The 16,574-nt window shown below is 38.8% G+C and overlaps 1 protein-coding gene across 1 annotated transcript in view; it reads left to right on the forward strand.

The window, feature by feature from the left end:
• The window catches only part of LOC109037734 (A-type potassium channel modulatory protein KCNIP1), a 419,699-nt gene that overhangs the window by 391,521 nt on the left and 11,604 nt on the right, over positions 1 to 16,574 (forward strand). Inside the window, exons 3-4 of the mRNA XM_019052540.2 lie at positions 1,529 to 1,598; positions 14,699 to 14,769. Of these exons, the coding sequence (XP_018908085.1) occupies positions 1,529 to 1,598; positions 14,699 to 14,769 (141 nt within the window). The remainder of the gene's footprint in view (positions 1 to 1,528; positions 1,599 to 14,698; positions 14,770 to 16,574) is intronic.

The raw sequence follows: 16,574 nt of genomic DNA on the forward strand, positions 1-16,574 counted from the left end.
CCCCAGAATACTTTTAAAGCGGCTTTGCGTTCCAGAATCTCGACGGAATTTTTTTTTTTTTTTTTTTTGGCTTAAACGATTCAAGAGACATTGTAGTTAAAAATATAACGATTTTTCGATTTGGACGTATAAAAAATGTTTAACTCGTTCAGGCACACCGTGTATTGTATGGAGTACTGCTGTTATTCGACCGTTGTCTTCAGGTCAAAATTCTTACAAAGAAGCCCCTTGCAAGAGGCGAATTTTTTGTAATTTCTCCCAGTTTTTTCAGCGTTAGGTATATAAATGAATTGCTTGTCAAATTCTGAGGTCAATTATATTTAATTGTAATTTATACTTTCTTTTTTTCCCCTTCATTTTATTTTTCGTATCGAGAAGTCGAGGTTTTGTTGATTTCTTCGGATTTCGATTACTGTAACTTCTCTTCTATTCGGCCGATTTTTATGAATGAGGTCTCTTTTTATTTGTGTTTTAACGGAGAGTAAGGAAAAAATTGCTAAATACACGCGAAACAATTTTTTTTGAAAATTGGACGAATCCTAGCGTGACGGTGAAATGGTTAATGAAGCGTGAGTAATTGGGGTACGGGTATCGGCCGCGTTGGGACCCAAGGCCCATTGTTCTTCGTGACGCCGACGCAGTGATCAGGAGCGTGGGGACGAGAGGGCTGAGTGGACTCCTGTATGAGCCAGGTTTAGCAAATGGTCTAATGAGTCTCGAGGCTCATCACAGATTGCACTTACCACTATCCTGCTGGCCCCGGCTATCAGAGCAAGGAGTACCAACTTTTGAAAAGGATAACAGTGGTGTGGAGATATGTCAAAGCAACGTTTTGAACAAAACGGAGTGAGTGAAATTCTCATTCAAGGAGTGCCGAACTGGTCAGCCATCCTCGAATCAGTTCGCTTGCTTCCGCTTATATATGCATATTTTAAATCAGCGCGTCGTACTCTTAGGCTTTTTTTAAAAAAACCAAGTAACGTAGACTCTTGGTATTCACTGCACATAAACTAGCGAGCCCCAGAATGAGAAACAACTTTAAATCATAATTATTGACGGATAAATAAACTTTTTACACGCTTTGGAAAATCTCAGAAGTTCGCGGTAGTCACTTTTCGGTAAGGAACTAAGGGACTCGGTTATTGTATCGAGCAGGGTTCGAAACGATCGCAAAGGCGGTATACTACGTATACGCGCCAAAAATACGTATCTTGATTGCAAGTCAGATTAGGTTGGTTCAGTTAGGTCACGCAACTAAACGAACTCTCCGGCAAAGCTGGAAGTATCACTCGAATTGAAGGCGTTTCAATCCTCCTGGACAATACAGCAGATTTAACTTTGAGACAAAGTTTTAATTTATCTCAACATTCAATGTTTCGGTGTTAAGAGCATGTAAGTGGCTCCTCCCAGATGAGGAAATAGTAATAAAAAGTTAGAGGGAACAAAATCGAATTTCAAAACTGAAACGAGTAAGGGAGAAATACTAAGTATGAATCAAAATTTTCACCTTGCGGTTTAATATTTTCAGGAATGCCCGACAGGAATGGTCGACGAGGAGTCATTCAAGCATATTTTCTCTCAATTTTTTCCACAAGGAGGTAGGTACCATTTATTTAGCCATAACTACTAAAAATATCCTCATGTCCCTTTTTATTGTGTAATGCTTGGAAGTGAAAGCCGATAAGGGGTCATTCAGTTTTTCATTCACACAGGACGTACTTTTGACATCGCCGTGAGCAGTGACAATTTTGCAAGTTGACCGCGCTGTTTTCCTCCGTTTAAATCCATTAAAAATATTAATTTAGGTCAGGCAAGCTGCCTCACCGAGAATCGATTACTTTACGTACATTTAAATGGAGGATAACACACTGAAAAAAATTATCGGCGTTTTTACCAAGGTCCGTTGGTACCTTTACCATCTTACTTTTTTACCAATTATTGGTAATTTTACCAAGACAGACTGGTGAGCTTACCTAAATACCGGTATTTTTACTGTTTTTTTCAGGTAAGAATACCACTTTTATTGGTAATCAATTCTCGGTAACTTTGCCATTTTATCTCGGTAATTTACCACAGTCGATAAAAAATATTGGCGTTTTTACCAAGGTCCAGTAAAATTACCGAGAAAGTTCAATAATTTTACAGAGATTTCTCGGTAAAATTACCAATTCCACAAATGGTAATTTTACCAAGAAAAAACTGGGATCAAATAGAATCCTGAATTCCTTGGTAATTTTACCGTTTTCTTGGTAAATACACCGAAATTTTTCTTCAGTGCAAGATATCGATCCGGTCAATATTCCGCTCTCTCGATTCGAAGCGAAGTTCCAACCTGCGGGTCGATCGTTGAATCGTTATCGAATGCTTCCGATCGATAAATCCCTATCTTAACAATGCTATATCTCGATCAAGGTCATTCGATATCGATTCAACAATCGAGGAGCAGGAGCCGTTGCCCGGGCATTCGTGGAGCCCGGGGCTTGATTGGCTCCGCTTTTATTTGATAGGAGATAAATAAAGCGTGGAGCGTGTTCGGCTTTTGTTTGCATCTTGTTTGAATAACCCAATGAGTCGCTACCGCTGGCGAATTATAAGGACGCGGCGCACGCTGCGTCTTGAGAGCCCCCGGCTATACCTGCCCCCCTGCCCCCTGCCCCCCTGCCCCCCTGCCCCCCCCGCTGCCCCTTCCCCCGACCCTCGTTCCATCCCTGATCCCGCGGGATTCCCGGATATGTGCAGGTGCTGCGCCAGGTCTCAAGGCTCAGATTGAATGCAGATTATGAGAGGAGCCCGCGTTGCCTTTCTCCCGGAGAAATGCAGTGCTTTGCGATAGATCGATTAATCTGTCATTTAAACATATGGAAGAGGATTGATTAACAGGGTGCTTGCAGTGATCATCTTAATGATCGATTCTTTACCACGGATTCAAATAGGAACAAGTTGGTTTTTGCAATCGCTAGCGATAGCAATATTCGTCATGGGAACTTTTGCTTCTGGGATATGAAAATTTTAAGGTACAGTTCGTTTGTAGTATCTTCAGAATTGAAGGGGCTATGTAATTTTGTGTCGACATCTCTTTTTTAACATTTTTAATTTTTTTACTTTCTCGCTCCCCTAGGGTAGAGAGGAAGTATTGTCATCCTCCAAGAAAAAAAAAAAAAAAAAGTTGAAATTTCATCATTTCTAGACGTTTTAAGGTCCCAGGAGTCAAAATAACCATACTTGAAAAAATGTGTGTCCGTCCGTCCGGCGTCCCCCAAATCTGTCTACAGCGATATCTCAGAATCTATCTGTTCGATTTCATTCAAAATTCTCACAGAACACCATATTTATGGTCTCCTTATGCACGTCCAACGATTTTGGGGTACGCTAAAATTTGGGGGGGCTAGGGTCAAATTGGGTTAAAGGTCCATTTTCAGCAAAATCACACGGAAAGCTCATTTTGAGGGACCGTAAATTTTGAAAAATGCCTTTAATTCTTTAAAAGTGGGCATCAAGCACATCACCTGGGTCATTAATTTAAGTTCCTACAAGATCTTTGGACTAATCTCAAAATTCAAGGGATTACGAGGCCCAAAAGTAGGGCACTTTGCTCTGCGACATCACACAAACAACTCATTTTCAAAGACTGTAAATTTGAAAAAAAAATGCCTTTCATTTCTTCGAAAGTTGGCATAAGAGCACCACCTGGTTCAATAATGTAAGTTCCTATGAGGTCTTTGGACTAAACTAAAAATTGAAGGGTTACGCGTCATATAGCGAGGAGAGCACTTCGGTCACACGGAGAGCTCATGGACTGTAGATTTTGAAAAAATGCCTTTAATTCTTTGAAAGTTGGCTCAAAAGCACCATCTGAGTCATTAATTTAAGTTCCTAAAGGATTCTTGGACTAATCTCATAATTGCAGAGGGGCCGATAGGAAACGCTCAATTCTCTGATAAATGAGTCGGAACGCTTCTAGATAATAGCAGCAAACGCTTTGAGTCAGGTGAAACCTAGGAATTCAAATGCATTATATAATGCATCATATACTATTTCCAAAATTACTCCGTAGGTATACACCAAGCAAAATTAGACAACTAATTAGGTAGGTAAGTACTTACAATATACATATAGTTACTATTAGTCATCAAGCTGACGCAAGAACTGACACTTACATCTTTATTAAATACTAATATGTTTGTTGTTAATGAATTTAGAATCCCGGCAGATTCCATCTTTCGCGGTTCCTTTTTACGAGGTACTAAGCACAAATATAATATAATAATACGGCACAAATATGACTGATTTAATGCTTGTTACTTAATAAAGGAGGTTATAAATTGTTAGAACCCGAGGTTTGGTTGAAGGAGATGGCGCTCTCAGCGCTCTCTATTGTTTTCGCTTTGAATTACAGGGATACGCGGTAAGGAGATGGCGCTCCTGGCGGGCGTGTGGTGAACCTTCCAGCAGGTAGATTCGCCCGCCAAATTTAAAATTTGGGAGATGCTAAGCGAAAACCGTTTAGATTTAAGACTATTTGAACATCGAATAGTCATTCTACCCATTCAAGTAGATATTTGATGGCTTTTGACCGTGCTTAAGGAGAGATTATAATATAAAATCGTATCTGAAGTATGATGTCAATGAATCTAATGGATCCTAATGAATCGTAGAAAAGCTAAGATTTTTACGGATCGCCATCTTTGACAGGAGACTTTGTTAACCAATTACATATTTAATTGAAGATGCCTCATAAAATCAACAAGTTGAGGCCGAATATATGAATTCATCACATATCGCGAAGACATTTACAATAAAGTTCAGTGGTTTGAATAAAAATTTCATAACTATTATCCTGTGATCAAAATTCCAATCAAACTTTATGATTTTGTAAAATTGGCAGTATTTTTCTAAATATTCCAGTAAAAGTGTCTATGCCGGCGCGAAGCGCCGGCTCGAGCGAGAAAGTCCCGTGCGGTCCCCGCACCAATCCGCTAAGCGGATGGGGGGGGCGAAGCCCCCCAAATGCCGGCGCGTAGCGCCGGTACGCGGCGCGAAGCGCCGCGCATAAATTGGCCGGAGGCCAATTTTTTTTTCTTTGCATACAAGAAAGCTGTTATTAACCAATTATTTATTTTCGTTGGATTATGTATGGTTTTTGGAAGTTAACGCATTTAACTTTCAGTTTCGTTTTTTCGACGTAAAGTATGATATTTTTACTCTACGCATATGCCCAAATACGCATCTTAAGTGACCTATGTGCTTCCTAAGTTCCCATTTTTTTCATTCAAATAGATGTAACTGAAATGTTAGATGTGGACTACCTATACTACTTTCATGTCATTGCTTTATTTATTTATTTATTTATTTATTTATTTATTTATTAATTTATTTATTTACTTTTTGCGTAGGTATAAATTGTTATTTTTTGCTGAATTTTGGAAAAAATATTGCTTTAAGAACGTGGAATGTAAATTAATTTTATTGAAAAAAGAAAATACCATCATTAATTTGGGCGAACAGAGAAAATATACATCAATATTTGGGTCAACATCTCCCTGATTATATAAAGGATGAATATATTAGTATTTCTGTATCAAAAAACTTAGCTTTTGTCTTCAGAGATACAATGATTCTAGTCTCAGTCAATTTGTTTTATTGAAAAAACAAAAAAACAAACAATAAAAAAAAAAAAAAAAAAAAAACAACTGAAATGTTAGACATACTATTTTCATGTCTTTCTATTTGTATCAACTATTTTTGCTTAACTTACGAACGTTGAATGCAAATTAACTTTATTGAAAAAAGAAAATAACGTCATTAATTTGGGGGAACATGTGGCTGATTATATGAAGGAGGTATATTCCAGTATTTTTGTTTAACATATTAACTCACGAGAAAAAGTTCGTACATTTATCATCTAGTATTAATTATTTTTTGATGATTAGTCTAAAACATTCAACACAACCATTAAAAAGTAACACCTATCGTCGGGTATCGAACTCCCGATCGCCTATTGCCCGCACTTTAACAAAAAATTGCGGCGGTTTAGTCAACTAGGCGATAACGGATCGACGTGAGACGGAGTAAAAATAGCATACAAAAGACTCGAGCAATGGGCGGGACTTATCAGAAGAGACCTTCACGCATTGTTGCTTATAAGAGAAATGAGCTAAGCGCATTTCTCTGTGAGACATTGTTTGCCTATGCTTTCATGTGTCACAAGGTTCATCTCACCATGCATTTGCTATCGCGGCAGTAAACTGAGGCAATATTTCTGTATTCATGGATTAAATCCATCAATCGAGTTCTGATTTTGGCTCATATATCCGTAACGGGTCCTCCAGAGCAATTTTCCACCTTGTACGATGGTTATTATTTCTTTATTTCTATTTGTAAAATTTGAGGTGGGATAATGGCGGCTTCTCAAGAGCAACGAGGTAGGCGATCTTTTGCACCAACGAACAGAAAACTGATGGCGAAAAATAACCAATCGAAACCTCCCAAAAAAAAGAATTTGCCTAAAAACGGAACTTCGTGGTTCTGCGCAGATTTACCAGTCAGACACGACATCTCAAGGTGGAAAAAAACTCGCTGAAAGCGAATTTTAGCAATCAACACAACTTGACGTAGAGACATGATTGGCTAAAAAATACAACGGTTTTTGATACATCGGAAAATCAACCAAAAATCGGAGACTGGGCGAAACGCTCAAGGTCGCAGAGGTATAGGGAATCCCATAGCGAAAGCAACGGAACGATTGTAATATCATGGGGAACTCCGTTCCCATGACAAAATATCGATAATCGATCATTCGCGCCACGCTCCTGCCTGAGACCTCTCATTCTGCGGTCATTCATAAGGAAGAACGCCATATGAACATTCGAGAGTTGCCAAATTTCCCTGAATAAAATGTTTCTTTTTAAGGAAATTTATGAATATTTTTCCTTGAAATTTTCAGGAACTTTAGTGAAATTGCAAACACAATGGAGATGTTGCATGTGTGAGGAATTTGCAATTTGACTATTGATTCTTTCGTAAAAGTTTGCGAGAAACACGATGGTGCCAATGGTTATCACTGAAATCAACTCCCAAGCTCAAAAAAAGCTTCCGAGTTGAGGCCAAAATTGAGGGTATATCCCACGCTATCCTGAGAGTCCACCTCTACATCAAGACAAACTCTCCATGCAAAGATAGGGAGCAAATACATTGACAGGGCTGCCACTTTATTTGGGGACTCTAAAACTGAAAACACGGCAACCCTGCTAATTTAAATGCTCCCTATCTTTGCATAGGGAGTTTGATATCGGACTTTCAGGAAAGAGTGGGATATTCCCTCCATTGTGGCCTCAACTTGAAAGCTTTTTTTTGAGCTTGGAAGTTGATTTCAGAGAAAACCAGTGGCACCATCGTGTTTTTCGCGAACTTTTACGTAAGAATCAACAGTTAAATCGCAAAATCCTCACACATGCAAAATCTCCATTATCTGAAAAATTGAAAGAAAAATGTTTATATGTTTACCAGAAAATTCGTGTTTGGGAAATGTAAATTTGGCAACGTTTGAAGGTTCATACGGCGTTTTCCCGTAGAATGGCAGCATAGTTCCGTTTGGTAGAATGTAAAATCTCGCTTTCACAGTTCCACAAAAGGAGTCCCGCCCATTTTTGCATCGTTTCATATACATTTTTTCAGAGCACACCCCATCTTTCTCACTCGTCTAAAGTTCCGTTTAGCTGAAATACGTCCAACCAGAATTTCTCATGTCCTTCAGCGCACTGCTGTTTAATTGATCTAACCGTCCTCCAAATAGCCCTAAAGGACTCTCACACAAGATCAATTAAGTCGGACATGTCCCAGGAGGATGGAATCCTGTCCAACCATTCTTTTGATTTCCTCGGCGATCTCTGACCCGGCACGGACGATAATTCTCCCCCCCTCCCCGCCCCCTCGCCATCTCATCCGCCATGTAGCGCCGGAGGGGAAAATATGACAAATTGGTTGGCTATCAGTTTGCGAGCTGCTTCATTACAAGGCATCAACGTGGAGACATACATTCCATCTTCCGGAATGCCCCAAGGCAAGGCAGGAGTGCACTACAGTGCTTAGGAAGATCGCCGTATGAACATCCGAGGGTTGCCAAATTTCCTCCAATGAAATGTTCATTTTGGAAGGAAGTTATGCATATTTTTCCTTCAAATTTCCAGAAATTTGAGGAGAGTGCGAACAAAATTTTCGGAAAAATTTGTATGAAAATATTCACAATTTGTCTGTAAATTTGAATTTTATTGAAGGAAATATGGCAACATCCGAAGGCTTGTACGGCGTTTTTTCTTAGCGCGGCAGTGTAGTCTGAGCTCTATGTGACGGGAGGGGTGGGGGATTACTATGATATGAGGAATGGAGTTATTAAAGATGGGAACAGTCAGTATGTTCGCCATGTGTCTTCCTTGTAGACTTGCCTCCCTTATGCGTCTTTATCTTGTTACGGTTTTAGTTCTCTCTGAAGGACCTCCATAAGGAAGTTAAAGAAGAAACTACATTGGTACAAGATTGTATGCCTCCGTGCTGAGGAAAAACGTCGTATGAGCCTCTAGACGTTGCTGAACTTCCTTTGGCAAATCAGGAGTTTTTGGAATAATTCTTAAATATTTTTCTCTTGTTTTTTTTTTTTTTTTTGTTTTTTGTTTTTTTCTTTATAACAAATTTTATCAGCGGACCATCGATAGCTAGGAGCATTATATGGATTGCATTTTGCAAAAAGGAACCAAGAACATTCCAATCTCGCTAAGATTGTGCATCCATGTTTACCTTGCAAATATTAATTGATCACCTAAAGAAGTTTTATCTTTACTCCCAATCAGCTATAAATTCACGACGAAAATTTCCTCGGTAAATTTAATTTTTTGCATGATTTCAGTAACTGTATTGCAAAAAATGTAAGTTGCACAATCCTAGCAACATTGAAATGCTCTTGGTTCCTTTTTGGAAAGTGCAGTTCATGTAAATCTATGAAATTTTGCCGCAAATTTCAAATCTCATTAAGATCACTGACAATATGTTTTAATGAAAGCGGGGAAAAAAACTGAAAGATGCATCTAGATTCTGCGTGTAGGAATTGCATAGCGGGTTTTTTGAAGGAGATTCGTGCGGGTTTCATTTTTTCAAGCCAAATACAACTACGGCTATGCATAAAGGTTACAAGCCAGAATACTATCATGTATGTACCGCGTTTAGCAGAAAGGAACCAAGGCACATCAGCTATTGCCAAATTTAACAGGGCAATTTCATTTTTCACAAGAGAACGTTTGTGCGGATTCCTTTGAAAATTTTAAGGAATTTGCTTCATACTATGCAGGAAACTCACGGAGAATTGCACAAAAATCCGCCCAACCGGTTACATGTACGGAATTTAACTGCCCAATTAAATTTGGCAATAGCTGATATGTCTTGGCTCCTCTCTGCTTAATGCGGTCCTTATTATCTTGAAAGCGAGATACATATAACAGGCTTAAAGAAGGATTGAATATCGTTAAACGATAAAGTCTCAGGAGAGAATTCCGTATAAAAGGACTATGTAATATTGATATCTAAAGAGGGATAAAGGTATTGTGGTCATAACGTTATTGCGCGTATCGAAACCAAAAAGAGCCGAAATTCTATATTGATCTACATCACATATCCCCAATCAAAATTCATTTCCCTCGTATTCCTTTTACGAACACGCAATCTGACCCTAATAAAAGCTTCCCATCAAAAAATGCTTCTTACGTTTCCAATGGCGAGGCGTAATAATTGACTATCGATACATTCCCATTTGCAGCTATAGGAAAGAATCGATAATCATGGTGTTCGTTATGAACGATCTCGTGATCGATCCTTTATCATAGGTTTGAATGGCGCATTAATCGATTCATCGCAAAGCACGCCACGCTACTGTTGTACGTTTCTCTAACTCTTTCCCGCCGGCCGTAGAAACAAATAGAAAGCAAAGAATAAGAGAGGGCATCTATTGCAACACTTCGATTAATTTTACTTCCCTTGTGATTCCTAATTTTATACCGCTACGTGCTCCCTCGTTTATTTTCCCTCTCTAATGGTTTCATATATACGGGTAAAACGGTTGCAATATCTCATAAAAAATACTGCTCACAGGAAATTGATCTGATTTTGATGTAACTGGAACCGTGCTGTAAAATCATGGAGAATGAACCACACTATATGGACGTAACTAAGTAATTTGTTTCAACTCTATAGTTTTTACTAAAAGATAAATATTTTCAATGATGCTCTTGCATTTTTGGGAGATTTGCGATTTTAAATGTGATTCCAAAGAAAAATTTTCAGGAGGGTGAATCCGGTTTTCTCTGAAACGAACTCCAAAGCTCAAAAAAAGCTCTAAAATTGAGGCTGTAAGCTAGCGGATATCCCACTCTTTCCTGATAGTCCAATATCAAACTCCCTATGCAAAGAAAGGAAGTATTTAAATTAGCTGGGTTGCCATTTTTTCAGTTTTTAAGTCCCCAAGCATAGTGGCAACCCTTTTAATGTATTAGCTCCCTATCTTTGCATGGAGGGTTTGACTTGATATTAATGGACTCTCAGGATAGCGTGGGATATCCCCTCCATTACGGCCTCAACTTCCAGAGCGTTTTGCGATACATAGATACAATATGCGAGTAAACAACTTTCCAAATTTATTTTTTATTTAATTAAAATTACCTGAACATTTTAATGAAACATAGCCACAAGTATCTCCAAAAATATCGTATTTTATCGCATTAAATTTGGCAATGTCCGGAAGTTCATATGATGTTTTTCCCTAGCAGCATCCCTCGAAGTGTTCTTTAATTTATAATCGCTCCTTATATAGCCTATTGCTCTACCCTTCTTCATCGTCTTCGATCATCGCGTCAGTGGTTTCCAGTGGCGTGGCGTGCTTTGCGATATATCGATTGATCTACCATTTAAACCTACGTAAAAGGATCGATAAACACGGTCATCTTACTAATCGATACTTTACTATAGCTTCAAATGGGATAATATCGATAATCGATCATCACCACTGGCGGTCTCCGGGATTTCAGCCAGCGTAGCGAGCTTTTAAAAATGTATCGAACTTTTGCGAAAGTTCCTGCGGTCAGCGCAGCTTCCGGGTGCATCTCGCCACCAATGTTGTAAAATTTTGAATGAAACCTCATTAGCTCAAATGAGAGTCCCTCTTGGAACTCTTCGGAGATTGGCAGCGTTACTGACCGCAAGCTGCGGCTTGAATAATAAACGAAACATTCAATTATTTCCGCATTGTTGCCGATTTTAGTTCGGAGACTCACAGCCTTGAAAGGTTTTAATAACGTCTCGCCAACCCCGGGGGGTTTAATGCACGAAGGGAAAATGGACCACATTTTGCAATAAGGAACCAGTATTTCCGGCTCATTTTAGAAACAACATATCGATTGAATTTTGCAAAAAGGAACTAAGAGCATTCGAATGTTGTTAAGATTGTGTATCTTATTTTCATTCAATAAAATTACTGAAATCACGCAAAAATTTTAAAGGTAATTTTCGTCTTTAAGTTGGATTGCATTTTGCAAAAAGGAACCACTAGCATTGCAATGATGCTAAGATTGTGCAGCTGCATCTTTTGCAATGAAATTTCGGAAATCGTGAAAAACTATGAAATTTAGATGGTAATTTTTGTCTTAAATTTACAGTTTTTAGCGAGTAAAATAGGAACTATGAATGAATAATCGGGTGTTTCCTCCAAGACAAAAGAAGTTGCACAATCTTAGCAACATTGCAATGCTAGTGGTTCCTTTTTGCAAAATGCAATCCAGTTATAGTTAATAGGAGTAAGGATAAAACAAGTTGGATTTTGCAATCGCTAGCGATGGCAATATTCATCATGGGAACGTTAGCTTCTGGGATATGAAAATGTTAAGGTACAGTTCGTTTGTAGTATCTTCTGAATTGAAGGGGCTATGTAATTTTGGGTTGACATCTCTTTTTTAACATTTTTAATTATTTTCTTTGCATACAAGAAAGCTGTTATGTACTAATTATTTATTTTCGTTGGATTATATATGGTTTTCGGAAGTTAACGCATTTAAGTTTCAGGTTCGCTTTTTCGGCGTAAAGTATACATAAGGTGTCCCAAAAGCACCGGGACTTGTTCTGTAACTTCGAAAGTAAGATAGACACAGACATGATCTTGATCTCATTTTAAAGATCAACTCAATACCCATCGATTAAAACCAAGATCAGCGCAATTGAATAAAAATTGACCGAGTTATGGCAATTTGAAATCAGCGAGGAAAGTTTACGCCTACGGTTTTTAAGGAAGATTCTTCATCGCCGTAAATCGAAAAGTCGGCCGATAAAGTGATGCTTATTGTGTTTTTTTATTTTCGAGGTGTCATTTATCAACATTTTGTACCATCAAACACAACAGTTGACAGTGCGTATTATTGCAAAGTACTAAAGGAGTTGAGAATGCACATTTCCCGGAAACGGTCGGACTTGAAAGCTTCGTGGATACTCCATCAAGACAATGCGCGGCCTCACACATCGAGCTTAACACGTGAATTTAAGAGTAAAAATGGAGTTGAAACAATCCCTCATCCCCCTTATAGCCCTGACTTGGCTCCATGTGATTTTTGGATGTTTCCTACGCTTAAAAAGGAGCTTCGCGGACGAAGATTCGTATCAAAGACAAAAATCCAGAATGCAATTCAAAACTTCTTCAACTCCATCCCAGAGGAAGAATTCAGGAAAACAATGTTGGATAAGTGGCAAGAGCGCATGAAAAAGTGCATCCGGTTTGATGGACGGTACTTTGAAAAGCAAAAGGAAGTTATGGAAGATTCGGAGGAAAGTGGATACGAATATTAACTTTTTGAATCCTGGTAAGCGAAAAATCTTCCTAAAAACCGTAGGGGTAAACTTTCCTCACTAATTTCAAATTGTCAGAACTCGGTCGATTTTTATTCGATTGAGCTGATCTAGGTTTTAATCGATAGGTATTGAGTTGATCTTCAAAATGAGACCAAAATCATGTCTGTATCTATCTTACTTTTGAAGTTACAGAACCAGTCCCGGTACTTTTGGGACACCCTACGTATGATATTTTTACTCTATACACATATGCCCGAATACGCATCATAAGGGACCTTTGTGCTTCCTAAGTTGCCAAGTATTAATTATTGTTAGATAATTGGTCTAAAACATTCAATACAACCAGTAAAAATTAACTGTCGTCTACGAGATTCGAACCCCCGCTCGCAACAAAAAGGATATGAAGGAGGCGCTAACTTGGCGTCTCAAGCATCTGAGCTATCTCGTCACTCCTTCTCGGTAGGAGAAAATATAACAGTTAAGTGATCTCGAACGCTGAGCGGGGCTTCACAAAAGACGACCTTGACATCCGGCCACTGCTGTTAACAGACAACGGATTAAGCGCATTTCTCTGTGAGACATTGTTTGCCTATGCTTTCATGTGTCACAAGGTTCATCCGTGCATGCATTTACGATCGAGGCAGTAAACTGAGGCAATATTTCTGTATTCATGGATTAAATCCATCAATCGAGTTCTGATTTTGGCTCATATATCCGTAACGGGTCGTCTAGAACAATTTTCCGCCTTGTACGATGGTTATTATTTCTTTATATCTATGTTTAAAATTTGAGGTGGGATAATAGCGGCTTCTCAAGAGCAACGAGGTAGGCGATCTTTTGCACCAACGAACAGAAAACTGATGGCGGAAAATAGCCAATGAAAACCTCCCAAAAAAAAGAATTTGCCTAAAAACGGAACTTCGTGGTTCTGCGCAGATTTACCAGTCAGACACGACATCTCAAAGTGGAAAAAAACTCGCTGAAAGCGAATTTTAGAAATCAACACAACTTGACGTAGAGACATGATTGGCTAAAAAATACAACGGTTTTTGATACATCGGAAAATCAACCAAAAATCGGAGACTGGGCGAAACGCTCAAGGTCGCAGAGGTATAGGGAATCCCATAGCGAAAGCAACGGAACGATTCTAATATCATGGGGAACTACGTTCCCATGACAATTAGTTCAGATAATCTAATAAGTATGAAGTATAATAATAAGTAAGTATATAATAATAAGTATGAAGAAAAACTAGTAATCCAGCGTGTATCTTCTCATTGAAATGCAAAACATAATAGCGTCTATATCGATGGTGGAACTGCAGAAATGCATATCTCACTTTGCGGCGTTGCATACTTCCAGTCACGTTTTATCTTTTACATGGAGAAATACTGACCGTCAATTTTTAAACATTTCAGTGATTTTTCTTCTCTTCATGAAGAAAATTCTGTGAAGACTTCAAGCCGTACATTTGTTTCGGTCTCCGTCTAAAAAATAAAATTGGAGCGGAGATTTCAAAACACCGATAGCGAGATACGCCTTTTTGCAGTTTCACCGTCAATAAGGCGCCTTCAAACCTAACGGGATACTTCACGCGTTGCGCAATGCGTGAAGTATCCCGTTAGGTTTGTAGGCGCCAGTGCGCGTTCTGCGCTGCTAACACATATTGTGTGTGCCTTTTGCATGGAAAATAATAATTGCACGGACAGACTCTGCGGCAGATCGACTTTTAGAGTTTAATATTTTATCGGAGAAGTGGTATGTACTTGAAACTCAATCATTCATGACCAAAATTTCGTTTTAATATTTCATTTTTTTCCCACAGATGCGACGCAGTATGCGCATTACGTGTTCAATACCATTAAACACTCTCAAAGTAACAAGATAAGTTTCGAGGTGAGTTCATATTTTATTCCTGCTGCTTTATAATTCGTTTCTTTATTTATTTTCGGTACATTAGCCGTACTCGTAAAGCCATACGTTCAGTACAGTATGTCCTACATGCCCCGTATCTACTCACGCCAGACTTTGGGCACGATAAACTTTCTGATTAAGGGTAAACATGAACCCTGAGAATACACGCTCGAATTGTGAACTTCCGCTAGACTTCCGAATGTTTAACTTTTTAAAATTTATCGCTTACTCGCAACTTTTCTCCGGACTAATCCTTGGCGATCCTCCGCACGAAGAAACATTTATATTTAAATTTCGCAACACTAGTCATCAGATAATGAGATTTTCCTTCTAAGTTTACCTACCAACTTTTTTTTCATCCGAATTCAACTGCAGTCTTGTTGTGAGAACCTATTTTAAAAACTCTGCTCCTGACAATGAAAGCTTCGAGTGAATCGAAATCATCACAGCTGCGCCCTCTGGATTGAAAAAAGTGAAACTTTTTTGCGATAATAAAGGAGTTCACCTGCAAATCCCATTTCCCTCCGTCAATTTTTCTAAGTAGGTTTTAACATTTAAAAGTGGACGCCGCGCTGCCATGAGCGAGGAAGATTCTATTTAAAAAAAGAATCTTGATGAAAAAGAACGTTTGCTCCTTCGAATTTTTTCACAGGATACGCGTTTTTTCAAAACTCTTTTTGCACATACCCACGCAGTGACCGCGACAAGTTGCGATTCGATCGGAGAATGTATTGCGATTTTATCGACGGCGATTTATCGCGATAAATTTTTATAAAACTCCTATTTTATCGAGCGCGATTTTCTAAAGATAAAATTGCGACAAGATTGAGGATAATTGCTCAAATGAGTTACACCTTCTTATGGGTCGCGTTTGAAAAAATGAACCAAGCCACATTAGGTATTGCCAAACTTAATTGCTCAATTTATTGTTTTACAAGAGAAAGTATTTGCGGATTCTTTTGAAAATGTTAAGGAACTTGCCTCGCACTCTGTAGAAAATTCACTGGAATTCGCACAATAATCCGCACAGACGTTTTCATGTAAAAAAATGAATGTGCCCGATTGAATTTGTCAATAGCTGAGGTGGCTTGGTTCCTTTCTGATTAGCGCGGTACACATCACTGCCGTGCTAAGCAAAAACGCCGTATGAATATTCGAGAGTTGCCAAATTTCCTCCGATAAAATGTTAATTTTGGAAGGAAGTGGACAACAAAGAGAATGTAAAAGCAGCCCGAAACGAAAACGACAATCGAAAACACAGGAAAATGCGGAAACAAGGCTAAAATACAAAATACAAGGCAGGACGTTTTGGTACCTTACGGCACCATTATCAACTGCTAAAAAATTAAAAATAAAAAAGAAATTAAAATAAAAATAAAAACCAGCAAACGGCGTTACATGGTGAAATTGGTAATTAATGAGACCTAGGACGTAGGAGACCTTTTGGAAGGAAGTTGCGCACATTTTTCCTTCAAATTTTTAGATATTTGAGAATAAAGTGCAAACAATATCACCAACTTCACCAGGAAATTCGTACTTTATCGAAGGAAATTTGGCAGCGCCTGAAGGTACATGCGGCGTTTTTCCTTAGCACAGCAGATCAGCTCAGCATGTTTCCAAGTCAAGCCAGAAGAGATAAAGAAGTGAAAGGGCCAGGGGGAGGGGGTGGGTTCCTGGCAATGGTTGTGATTGAAACCCAAATGTGGGACAAGCGTGATGCAGTGAAAATTGGCACTCTGACAGGAAGGAAGTGGCTCAAATGTTATGGACGGACATCACAGCCTAAG

This window comes from Bemisia tabaci, chromosome 9, assembly GCF_918797505.1.
Source record: "Bemisia tabaci chromosome 9, PGI_BMITA_v3".
Taxonomy (NCBI): Eukaryota; Metazoa; Arthropoda; class Insecta; order Hemiptera; family Aleyrodidae; genus Bemisia; species Bemisia tabaci.